Source organism: Tupaia chinensis, unplaced genomic scaffold (assembly GCF_000334495.1).
Source record: "Tupaia chinensis unplaced genomic scaffold, TupChi_1.0 Scaffold146604_1, whole genome shotgun sequence".
In the NCBI taxonomy this organism is placed as follows: domain Eukaryota; kingdom Metazoa; phylum Chordata; class Mammalia; order Scandentia; family Tupaiidae; genus Tupaia; species Tupaia belangeri.
The window spans coordinates 1,000,615-1,012,940 of NW_006206460.1; the positions used below are offsets into that span (position 1 = coordinate 1,000,615).

The 12,326-nt window shown below is 40.1% G+C and overlaps 1 protein-coding gene across 1 annotated transcript in view; it reads right to left on the reverse strand.

Moving 5' to 3' along the window:
* LOC102487571 (contactin-associated protein-like 3) overlaps nucleotides 1-7,601 on the reverse strand; it is a 222,793-nt gene extending 215,192 nt beyond the window's left edge. The window contains 2 exon segments of the mRNA XM_027768474.1: nucleotides 7,144-7,334; nucleotides 7,577-7,601. Of these exon segments, the coding sequence (XP_027624275.1) occupies nucleotides 7,144-7,334; nucleotides 7,577-7,601 (216 nt within the window).
* Nucleotides 7,602-12,326: the final 4,725 nt, after the last annotated feature.

Genomic DNA, 12,326 nt, shown 5'->3' on the forward strand with positions numbered 1-12,326 from the left:
GGTGTGTGTGTGTGGTGTGTGTGTGTGGTGTGTGGTGTGTGATGTGTGTGTGGTGTATGTGTGTGTGGTGTGTGGTGTGTGTGTGTGGTGTGTGTGGTGTGGTGTGTGTCTATGTGTGGTGTGTGTGTGTGGTGTGTGTGTGTGTGTGTGTATGTGAGCATGTGCCTACACACACCACATTGGAGGGGGAGAGGTATCTAAAGAAATTCTATGAGAAAGAGGTAATTTACCTGAGAAATAAATTGAGGAAGTTATGTATGCTGTTATCCAGGGGAAAACATCAGAGGGACTAAACAGCTGGTACAAAATCATATCCCTTGACAGGTTAAAAGAACAACTGGAGGAGCCAGGTGGTGTGGTGGTTAAGGCGCTGGACTCCCAAATGGCCGACCGTGGTTCAAGTCCTGGACCCAGTGACTTGAAACTCATGCAGACATGTGTGCATGAGGGCCCACAATCCTAAAAGAATGGAGGAGAATGGACTGTGGTGCAGCCATCCCCCCAGGAGATGATTTTTCACTTCTCTTTCTCTGTCTCTTTCTCTCTCTCTCAGTGTGTCTCCAGTGAGAACACGTGCCCTATAGCAAAAATTTCTGTTAAAAAAAAAAAAAAGAGCAACTTTAAAATAGTGCAGCACAACAAAATGTGAATCCAGAGATAAATAGAGAATACAGTCAATGTGGTGTCTTTTTATTCAATAAAAGTCCTTCATTAAAAACAACTGCATTTGTATGGTGCATAAAATATGTAGTCATTTACAGCAGGAACTTAAAAAATAAAATTTCAGGGGACCAACAGATGATATAATGGGTACGTCACTGGACTCCACATAGTCAACAATGGTTCGAGTTCCAGACCCAGCAGATTAAAACTCACTCCAGACGCGTGTGTGTGTGCCCAAAATCCAAAATGGAGAAGAGATTGCAGCATAGTCATTGCCCCTGGGGTTGATTTTTCATTTTCTGTCTCTCTGCTGTCTCTGTCTCTCTGGAAAGCACATGCAACCTATAGCAAAAGTTTCTCTAAAAGTAAAATAAAATAAAATAAAATAAAATTCTGGGACCAGCAGATGACATGATGTTTACGTTTCTGGACTCACACATGGCCAACTATGGATCAAGTACCAGACTCAGCTGTTTGAAACTCACACTGGGCATGTGTACATGTGTGCTCCAAATCCCAAGAGGAGAATGGAGAAGAAGGGATTGCGGTGTGGCCATCCCCTCGGGGCATGATTTCTTGCTTTCTGTCTCTCTGTGTCTCTGTTTCTCCAGCAAGCGCACGCACCCTATAGCAAAAATCTCTCTAAAAAATAAATAAATAAAATTCCACAGAATGCATCATTGGAAGCCACTTTCAAAGGCAGAAGCAGGGATTCTGGGTGTGAAGTGATGGCCCGATCCAGGCGAGAACTGACGGCCAACTGGGCTGTGATGGTAATGAAGGCAACGATGAACAGCCGTCAGACGCCATGAGTCCTCTGCAGAAATATCCGACATGACACATTGAAGGACAGGATTTTCAGATGGATCAGATGTGGGATTTGATGGATGAAGTCACTGATGACTCCAAGGGTTTTGGCCTAAACAGTTGGAAAATGTGTTATTTACTGAACCTAAACGAGGTAGGTCTGGAGTGGGAAGGGTATGGAAATATAGAATTAAATTTTGGAAATACTAATTTTCTTATACATTGGATAGAAGTGAAGTCTCATGCTCAGAGAAGAGCTTGAAGCCTGTGTCACAACTGAATAATAATTTGAATATATCCAAAGACAACTTGTAGACAATTTCACAATAAATTAAAGAGTTTTATATTTTCTTACAAGTCCGATTATTGTTATTGTTCTTTGCTAAAAAAAAAAAATCATTTATTTTGTTTTCCATGACTGAGAGAGACAGAGAGAGAGAGAGAGAGAAAGAGATAGCACCCGCACAAGGCCACAAGGTCCTGCCACTACAATCCACTCCCAGCCTTAGCCAGTCCTGGGTCATGAGTATGAGTGTTCCTTATGTAGTGAGGGAGGTTTGTAGACTTGAACCCAGAACCTTCCCATGTACGTCAGGCTCTCAGAGTATTGTGATTTTTATCACTGCACCACAATCACCCTTAAAGGTTTGATTCTTTTTTTTTTTTTTGAGAGGTTTTCGCTATAGGACACGTGCGCTCGCCAGACAGACAGAGAGAGACAGAGACAGAAAGCAAGAAATCACCCCCCAGGAGGGAATGGCCACGCAGCAATCCCTTCTCCTCCATTCTCCTCTCGGGATCTTGGCCACGCACGCACACGCACCCGGCGTGAGTTCTAAGCCACCGGTCCGCGGTAGACTATGTGGGAATCCAGCGACATAGTCATTACACTAACTGCTGGTTCCCAAAGGTTTGATTCTTCATTCTTGAAAAAATAAGTGAAAACTCAAAATGACAGAAAATGGCTTGTCAGATGGATGCTAATCCAGTATTTTTGTAACTGGCCAAGAGAGAAGACTGAACCTCCTAAAGCTGATCCCCACTGCAGGGAGGGACTTTGGACACTGACTGCAGGACAGAGACCAATCAGAACAGTACTGGTTTCCACAACGGACCAATGGGACTGCAGCTCGAGTTAATGAATCAGAGTTGCATATGTTTCAGTCCTTCATTTCCATACAGAAATAAATTGAAGACTACGTGGAAAATATTTCTCCATAAAAGCCCATCCCTGAACACTTTCAGAAAGACGGTCTTTTAAGCAAATCTAGGTGTCTCTCTGGTGATATGGTGTTATGGTCACCACAATAGCATCCAAAAGAACAAACCTTTGGGGTTGGTTTTGCTTTTCAGGTGGTGAGCCACTGTCCCAGGTCTGTACCTGCTTTGGCTTGGTAACTTCAGTCAATAGAATGCTATCAAATAATCTCTCAGCACGTTGAAACATTTTTCTAGCACTGTTAGGCTACATTTCCAACATCTCTTCCCTCCTTTCTGATCCTGAACATACGTTCTTATTATGCCAAACAGTTTTGTAGGCTGTTTGTACTTTTACTACTATTGAAAGGAAAAAAGTGTGCACTTCTCCCAGAAAATTATTGCTTTCTTCTTTAATCTTGTTTATTCTTTTGACCTTGTCTTAATAATGGGATCTTTTCAATGACGTATCAGAGAATAATACTTAGTATTCAGACCAAGTGAGTGTGTGTCCTTAAATACATTTTGTTAACTCAATATAAAAGTGAAGTCTTTTTCTGTTTGGAAAAGATTCATAGATTTCTGCTTAAGTAACCAAGTTTCTCTCATTTGAACATAGCTTTTATTACTCTGAAGATTACACAAATATGAAAATTATTGGGTCACTGAAAAATTTTTTTATTTTCTTGGATATTTCTCACGATAAACCAGTCCAACTCTGGAAACAATCAATGATAGTCATGCAGTTAGTAAGAGTGTAGATTAAGATGTTAATCTATTGGGGCCAGCAGATGGCATGGCAGTTAAGGCATTGGATTTCCACATGGTCGACTGCAGTTTGAGTCCCTGAGCTGGTGGCTTGCTTTCTCTTTCTCTCTATGTCTCTCTCCGGTAGACACATATGCCCTGTAGCAAATTTTTAGTAGTAGTAATAATCATAATGATAATGATGAATAAAATTAAAATAAATAATTCTTTAAAAAGATATTAATCTATTCAGATAAACAAGTGTCAGTGATTGATGGGACAGGTGCACAACCTTTATCTAAAGCCTTGGTACAAGACTTGCTTCAAATTCAGATTTTTGAAAGATCAGACTGTCTATACCCAATATCAGTGCTAGGTGATAGCCATTCGCATTGCTATTTCTTCATAAAACACATGGTTATTCACACTAGGTAGAGTAAATAGCCCCAAGGCCCATGTACTCAGGTTTTGCTGCTACCCGAATTTGAGTCTGCTTAGGTTTCACATTTTAATTACTTTGCTTTTGGAATTAGGAATTATTCCAGATAAGCGACTATGGATCTTTAATAACAGAAAACATCAGCATGGATAACTCAGACAAAAGAAAACACGAAAGCCATTAAGAAAATAGGATAAGGGGAGCATCTACGAGACATGTAAGTCTGGAAAATCAATTTTTAATGTGTCCCTAACATGAAAGCAGAAAAAAAGTAAGCTTCTTAGGAGAGAAAAGCACTCGGTTCTCCCGGTTAAAAAAAAAAAAACAGTTCTAATGCAGAAAAATCCAAGGCAGATGATGCAGCCGCAGTGTGAATCTACACTGAGAAAGACGATAATAAGCTTATAAAAACATGTTATTTTTCTTCATCAAGTGATATTTTAGTCATCAAAATAAATATCTCAAAGCTAACTTCTTAAATATCATCTATTCATAACTAAAATTAATACCTAGGTAAAGGGCAGACGTTTGGGGAAGATATGTAATTTATTATTACAGCAGTAATGAGACAGGAAATCAGCCAATATCAGTCCATTCTTTTCAGAAAATGATAGAGACCAGCAGATGGTGTAATGGTTACATCGTTGTACTCCCACATAGTCTAACATGGTTTGAGTCCTGGACCCAGCAGCTTAAAACTCACGCCAGGTGCGTGTGCATGTGTGCCTAAAATCCCAAGAGGATAACGGAGGAGAAGGGATTGTGCCATGGCCATAACCCCTGGGGAGTGATTTCTCACTTTCTGTCTCTCTGTCTCTCCAGTGAGCTCACATGCCCTATAGAAAAAGTATCTCTCAGGGCTGGCAGATGGCGTGGTGGTTAAGGTGCCAGACTCCCACATGGCCGACTGATGTTCAAGTCCTGGACCTGGTGGCTTGCTTTCTCATTTTCCCTTTCTCTTTCTCTATGTCACACTCTGGTCAAATTAAATAATAATAATAATAAAATAAGTGAACAATTTAAAAAAAAAGAAAAAGTATCTCTCAAAAAAATAAAATGCTAAATAATAAGACAATCAGTGAACTTTATTTCTGTAAAAGCAGTTCTAGTAGGAAAAATACTATATAGAAGGGACAAACCTGGTCAAGAGTATAATTATAATTTATATTTTCTAAGAATATATTGCTAAACTTTTAGTAAACCATTTTTTTTTATTTATTTAGAGAAAGAAAGAATAAATGAATGAATGAAGAAAAGATCTCTGGAGGTGCTAATGTAGCAATTCAAGAAACTCAAACATCTGCATTGGTATTTTTTTGTTTGTTTTAGAGATTTGTTGTTGTTGTCGTTTTGGGTTTTGTTTTTTGTTTTTTGTTTTCTATAAGGTGTGTGCGCTCACCAGAGAGACAAAGAGGAAGAAAGTAAGAAATCACTCTCCAGGTGGATAGTTATGCCATAATCCTTTCTCATCCATTCTTCTCTCAGGATCTTGGGCACACACGCACGCATGCACGCACACCCAGTGGGAGTTTTAAGTAACCAGGTCCGGGACTAGAACTGTGGTCAACTACATGGGAGTCTAGCAACGTAACCATTACATCATCTGCTGGTTCCTGCATTGGTATTTTTTAATCCAACCTTGCATTCACATTATAATGCTTTCTGCAAGGCCCATCTAAGCTGCGCTTCATTTTCAAGTCTCTTGGTGTCTGTTTCATAAGGCAAACATATAAAACAACAAAATAATCACCTCTGGTGTGTTTTCAGGGTTTCATCTCTTCAGTAGTATTAACATTTGCTTACCATACACACTTCTGTCCAGTTATTTAAAAGGTAGGAAATGGGGAACCAGCAGTTAGCCTAATGGCTATGTCACTGGATTCCCACGTAGTTGACCGCGGTTCGCATCCCGGACCCAGTGGCTTAAAACTCACACCGGGCGCGTGTGCGTACGTGCCCAAGAGCCCGAGAGGAGAATGGAGGAGAAGGGATTACAGCGTGACCATCCCCTCTTGGGGGTGAGTTCTAACTTTCTGTCTCTGTCTCTCTCTGTCTGTCTGGTGAGCACACGCGCCCTATAGCAATAACCTCTCCAAAAAAAAAAAAAAAGTAGGAAATGAATTCATTAAAAAATGACTATTTGCCTGTCACAATGGTGGTGGATGAAAGACGTGGTAGTGACTTTTTTCCTGTCACAATGGTGGTGGATGAAAGACGTGGAAAAGAGAGTCCTGAACCCTCACAGCATTACGTATCATTGTTTTAGTTTGAGAAAGGTCCTAGAGAAGTGCAGAGCTGAGAGGGATTGCTCTCAGCGTGGTCGCTCCTGAAAGCCATCCAGGGACAGAATAAGTTTCCCTCATTCATCTGACAGACAACTCCTACAAGGCACACATCTAGCTTGTAGATAAAGATTTCATTAGCTTCTCCGAGCAGCTGTAACAAAACACCCCAGATGAAGTAGCTAAAGTTCTGGAGGCCAGAAAATTCATGGTTTCCTCATCATTTATGTATTTTTGGGAAGGGAGATGCTGAGTCAAATTACAAACACTGTGTAGTTTATAAGATTCCTCTTTTGCAGCATCTCTTTAATGTGGAAACTGTTCATAACGTCTTAAATATCATTAATTAATGCAGAGCAAGATTTTAAACAGGTTTGGGTTACTTCCAAACATGCAATAAAATGTTTTCAGTAAGTTAAATACATTTACAATACCTACATAAGTTAACTAAAGACATTCATCAAGAGGCACTGACGAAAAATCAGAAATGAAAATGATGTCATAGCTGTAAAGAAATTCAGAATAAAGATTCCAGAGAATCTCACAGAGATCTGCAGCTTACGAGTCACTAAATTTGACTTCACAATAAAGGACACATGATTCTTCAAGAACAAAGCCTGTGAACTTGTCATATATAACATGATTGCTCATGGATCATATTTTGAAATTTCAGTGTCTTTCAGAAATATAAAATTAAAGCACGGAAAAGAAAAGGCTGGCTTCAAACTACTCATTTGAAATAATGCTGAGGCATTATTTTATTATACTTTATTTCACTTTATTATCTAATGCTAAATTATCTAATTAAGGAAAGCGGAAAACAAATTATACGTGACTGTATTATTCTTACTCCACATTATTTAAGGGTATAGTTAAAAGATTATCTTCCAATATTCTCTTTGAAATAGACATTTTACTTTTAGTTAGAAAAGGTTTTCAAAATAATTCTTATGATTCTGTTCCTCTAACATGTGTTCGGAAATGTGCCGCAATTATTTGCAAACATACCCAGATGCTTTCCTCTTGTCGATATTGCTTCCAGTTCCTCCCACTGTCGCTGAACATCAAGAGGTAGCTGGTCACCCAGTCGGAGCTTCCGTATCCCCCTTGGGTGGCAACAGCAGTGACCTCCATCCTCTCTCCCAGGTCAATTTGCAGCCACTGATATTTATTCGACACCAGAGGGGTCCAGCCACCAGCTCCTTTTTTGAAACAGAAAAGGTAGAAAAACCGTAAAGAGAAGGAAATTATTTAGCATAACTCTTTCTGGAGCAGAAAACTACAATAATTATACATATATTGGGTTGTTGGAAAAGTCTATGGCAAAAATACCTCATAACTTTTCCAACAACCCAATACATTGATTTTTTTTTTTAAATAATAGATTCACAATAAAATAAAAGAATTATGTGTAAGTGAATGAGCTCTAAGTTGTCTTTACATTGAGCTAGATGAGTCACTGCCATTCTGAAGGGCAGGAGTCTGCTGAGCAGAGGAATTGATATAACACAGGTAGCCAATCCCTTATTCCTGTCACTTTTTGGAACTAGCATATTTAACAACCCTAGTGTAAGATCTGCCTTTTGCCAAGCACAAAAGAGCACATTTATGTAGCAGAAAATATAGTAGGAAGCACAGAGAAACCAATGATGTTAAGATATAGCCCTTGCGCAAGAGAACATACAGTCTCATCAGAGAAATGGCATTTATAATAAATGATGCAAAGGGCCAGCAGGTATCATGGTGGTTCAGGTGCTGGATTCCCACATGACCAACTGTGGTTTGAGTCCCAGACTTGGAGGCTTGAAAATCACACAGGGCACAAGTACACATGTGCCCCAAATTCCAGGACAAGAATGGTACCAAAAAAAAAGTTTGAAATCTATACATAGTATTTTTTTGGTTTTCATTATAAGCATTTTCTAAGATTTTTTTTTTTTTTTAGATTCATAAAGAATCTAAAAAGGTAGAATCATAGAAATAGAGAGTAGAACAGTAGTTACCTGGAACTGGGGAGGGAAAGACATGCTGAACCTCACATGGCCAACTGCACAGTTCAAATCCCTGATCCAGTGGCTTAAGAAACACACTAGGTCTATGTGCGTGCATGCCCCAAATCCTAAAATGAGTAAGGAGGAGATGGGATTGTGGTGTGGCCATTCTCCCAGGAGGTTCTTTCTCACTTTTCTTCTCTTTCTGTCTCTCTCTTTCCTGCGAGTGCACACACCCTATAGCAAATTAAAAACCTATCAAGTAGAAAGTACTCCAGGCAAGTTACAGGTGGGGTGTATGCACTCTAATCTCTCTAGTATGCCTCTGGGTGACTGAGGAGCCTCCCAGTGCACCTGGATGACGAGAAGACATCTGCCAGGCATTCAAGAAGATGGACGTGAAGAACGAATTTTGCTCCATTTGTTCTGACTTACACCACATCTAAAATAAGAACACAGGGATGCCTGGTGGTATCTTACTGATGTTTGCTATTTTTCTTTTTTTTAAAGAATTATTTTAATTTAACTTTAATTATTTTAATTTGATCAGAGCAGGACAGATCGAGAGAGAGAGAGAGAGAGAAAGAGAGAAAGCAAGCCACCAGGTCTGGTGCGAGAACCATGTCACGCTGTGAGATTTCTTTTTTTTAAAGAATTATTTTAATTTAACTTTAATTATTTTAATTTGATCAGAGCAGGACAGATCGAGAGAGAGAGAGAGAGAGAAAGTGAGAAAGCAAGCCACCAGGTCTGGTGCTAGAACCATGTCAGCCTGTGAGAGTCCAGCGTCCTTAACCATCATGCCACCTGCCAGCTCCAGTGTTTGTTATTTTTCTAATAAATGGATTTGGTAGACATTCTTGAATCAATATTTTTTAGTAATCAGTGTCTAAAAAAAATAGTGCTCTTTCAACAATTCCAAAGCTGGGAAAATTAGCATACTCTAATTTTTCCTAGTTTTGCCACCTACTTGAGGAGTCTGTAGAAAGGTTTGAGGTTCCGGATAGTTTACTTTTACTCACTGATTTATATTATGTGTTTGCTTATTCACGGTAATTTTTTTTATAGTTACACCATCATTTAAAGCCTTTAGAATTATGTCTAATGTAAAGTAAATGTTCAAAAATGTTAGATATTATTAAAATATATCTAGGAGGGGGACCAGCAGATGATATAATGGTTACGTTGCTGGACTCTCACTCAGTCAATCACGGTTCGAGTCCTGGGCGGATCCAGTGGCTTAGAACTCACGCCAGAAGTATGCGTGCACATATCTAAAATCCCAAGAAGACAATGGAGGAGAAGGGATTGCAATATGGCCATCTTCCTTGGAGGGTGATTTCTCAACTTCTGTCTCTCTGTCTCTCCAGTGAGCACACATACCCTGTAGCGAAAATCTCTTTCTCAAAAAAACTATATATACATATGTGTGTGTGTGTGTGTTTGTGTGTATACACACGCACAGCTAGGAGGAGAAATGAGTAGGGAGGGACATTACAGTGTAAAATGATAAAGTATTATGGAGCAGTGCAGAGAAATAGATTTACCAGGCCCCTCTTTGAATTAATGACCACACACTTAACTCCTATTTCCTTTTAATTCCCAAGTTTATATATTATTTAGAACTCAAATTCAAAGTTTCTTTTTGTAATGAGTTTCTTTCTGTAATTTGTTTAAAAACATATTTTTCTAAAAAATATACCATAAACACAACTCCCTCTGTTTTCATCTAGGCTTGTCATGTAGCTGGGCTACAAGAGGAACCAAAGTCACCCCATATTAAAGCCAACACCACTGGTTACAATACTGTAGACCAGCCTTCAGCTTGTTTTCTTTCTCCATCATAAAAAGTATTGTTTCTTATTGAAACATATCAGACTTTCACTGAGACTTTACGGAGAGCAGGCCTTGAGACTGCAACCTAAGAAGCAGAAGTGCTTGAGAAAGATAAGAACTTCTGCCCGGATGATCAGGCCTGGTTAATTTAGCTGAAAACAACCTTGAGGTCATGAAGCCTTTTCTGTGAGACCAGTCAAGGAGATAATGAACTCCTGCACTGAGCAAAATAGTATACAGTGCTCATCCTCAACTTTGCTTCCCCTTTAGTATCCTGCTTGTCGGACTGGGATGGGGGAGATGGTCTCTGGACATTCATCCACCATCTTCCCCAGGTTGCTGGCTTCCTGAATAAAGCTACCAGTTCCTTTCCACCAACAGCTGTCCCATGAATATTGGTTTTTGAGCAGCAAGCAGACAAACCTGGGTTCAGTACCAGTTTCACTCAGTTTCTTTAAGAGATACACACTCATACACACACACACACACACACACACACACACACACAGAGTCTTCAAAGCATTCATAGAAAATTTATGTTATGAAAAAGAAACATGAATGGACCAATTTTTTTTCACCAAATTAAATTCATGCTTTAATTCCATTTTCTGAAAACTTTTTAGAATCCCCTTATGTATTTACATTTGTTCTATTTGTTTTGACATTTATAGTTTGATATTAGCCTTGAAGAGTCTGTAATTTGGGAACCAGCAGTTAGCGTAATGGCTATGTCGCTGGACTCCCACGTAGTCGACCGTGGTTCACATCCCTGACCTGGTGGCTTAAAACTCACGCCGGGCGCGTGTGCGTGCGTGCCCAAGATCCCAAGAGGAGAATGGAGGAGACGGGATTGCAGCATGACCATCCCCACTGGGGGGTGATTTCTCGCTTCCTGTCTCTATGTCTCTCTCTGTCTGTCTGGCGAGCGCACGCGCCCTATAGCAAAAAAACTCTCAAAAAAAAAAAAAAAAAGAAAAGAGTCTGTAATTTGACCAAGTAGACAGGATGAAGAATTACTGGTGACCAACAGTGGCCATCTGAGTGACTCTAAATCGGTTATCACTTTCTTAAGCTGGATGGCTAGGACATGAGCCAAGCCTTCATTTAAAGTTGATGTTCTGAGTCAGCCCTGTAGATTAGTGGTTCAGGGAGTCAGATTCCACATAGCCAACTATGGTTCAAATCCTAGCCGTGGCAGCCTAAAAAAACATGCCAGGTTTGTAAGCTAAATAATGTGATTGAATGTATAAAAGAAAATGAAATAAAAAAAAAAAAAAAGAGAAGGGAATATGACATGACCAAATCCGAGTGGGGGCTGTTTTCTCCCTCTCCCATCTTCTCCGTCTTTCCATTTCTCTCTGGAGAGGACATGTACCTAAGGCAATACAAAAATAAGTCAGTGTCCTATTGTACAACAGGGCACCCTCCTTTATTTTGGCTGATCTACAACATTCTTTACATTAGTCCATGCCAGAGACAGCGCATGAGTTTCTTTTTTTTCTTTTTTTTTGGAGAGATTTTCGCTACAGGGTGCATGCGCTCGCCAGACAGACAGAGACATTAGAGACAGAAAGGGAGAAATCACCCCCAGGGGGATGGTCACGCCGCAATCCCTTCTCCTCCATTCTCTTCTCGGGATCTTGGGCATGCATGCACACGCACCCGGTGTGAGTTTTAAGCCACCAGGTCCGGGAAGCGAACCGCAGTCGACTACGTGGGAGTCCAGTGACATAGCCATTACACTAACTGCTGGTTCCCAGTGCATGAGTTTCTTTAGCCCGCAGTGGAAACTACTCCTGTAGTTTGTAGTTTCTTCCCTCTGCCCATTTCTCCTCTCAGTTTCACTTTTCAGGATGTAATGGAATACCATCTAGCAAATTCCATGCTTACTCAATTTAACAACTAATATTTATTAAGCAGTTGAGAACTTTGGGTCAAACACAGAGTCCACTTTACATAGATTCTGTCATTTAAGTCCTAATGTAACGGCATGAGGAGAGGCCTCATTATTACCTTTTTATATGAAATCTGAGCATTTTGCCTAGGTTTATGCAGCTAGCAAGAGGCTGACAAGGTTTCAATCCAGAATCTATTCAGTTAACTATTTTTATTATATTGTATTATTTTGATGATATCGATGAGGTGTGATGGTCACCAAGTACATGTACCAAGGATGTAACGGACGTTCATGAGTGAGCAGCTGTGGCTACCTAAGGAAATAGGCCCCAGGCAGCAGGGTCCAGCAAGGCCTGGTTTCTGGAGCGTGGGTGTACAGTGAGAGTTGGAGGTTGTTTCCTGACACCTTCCTGTTGAGGTCAACGAGTTCTACTGTTCTCTTGCAAGCCTAGGATCTAACTAGCAACC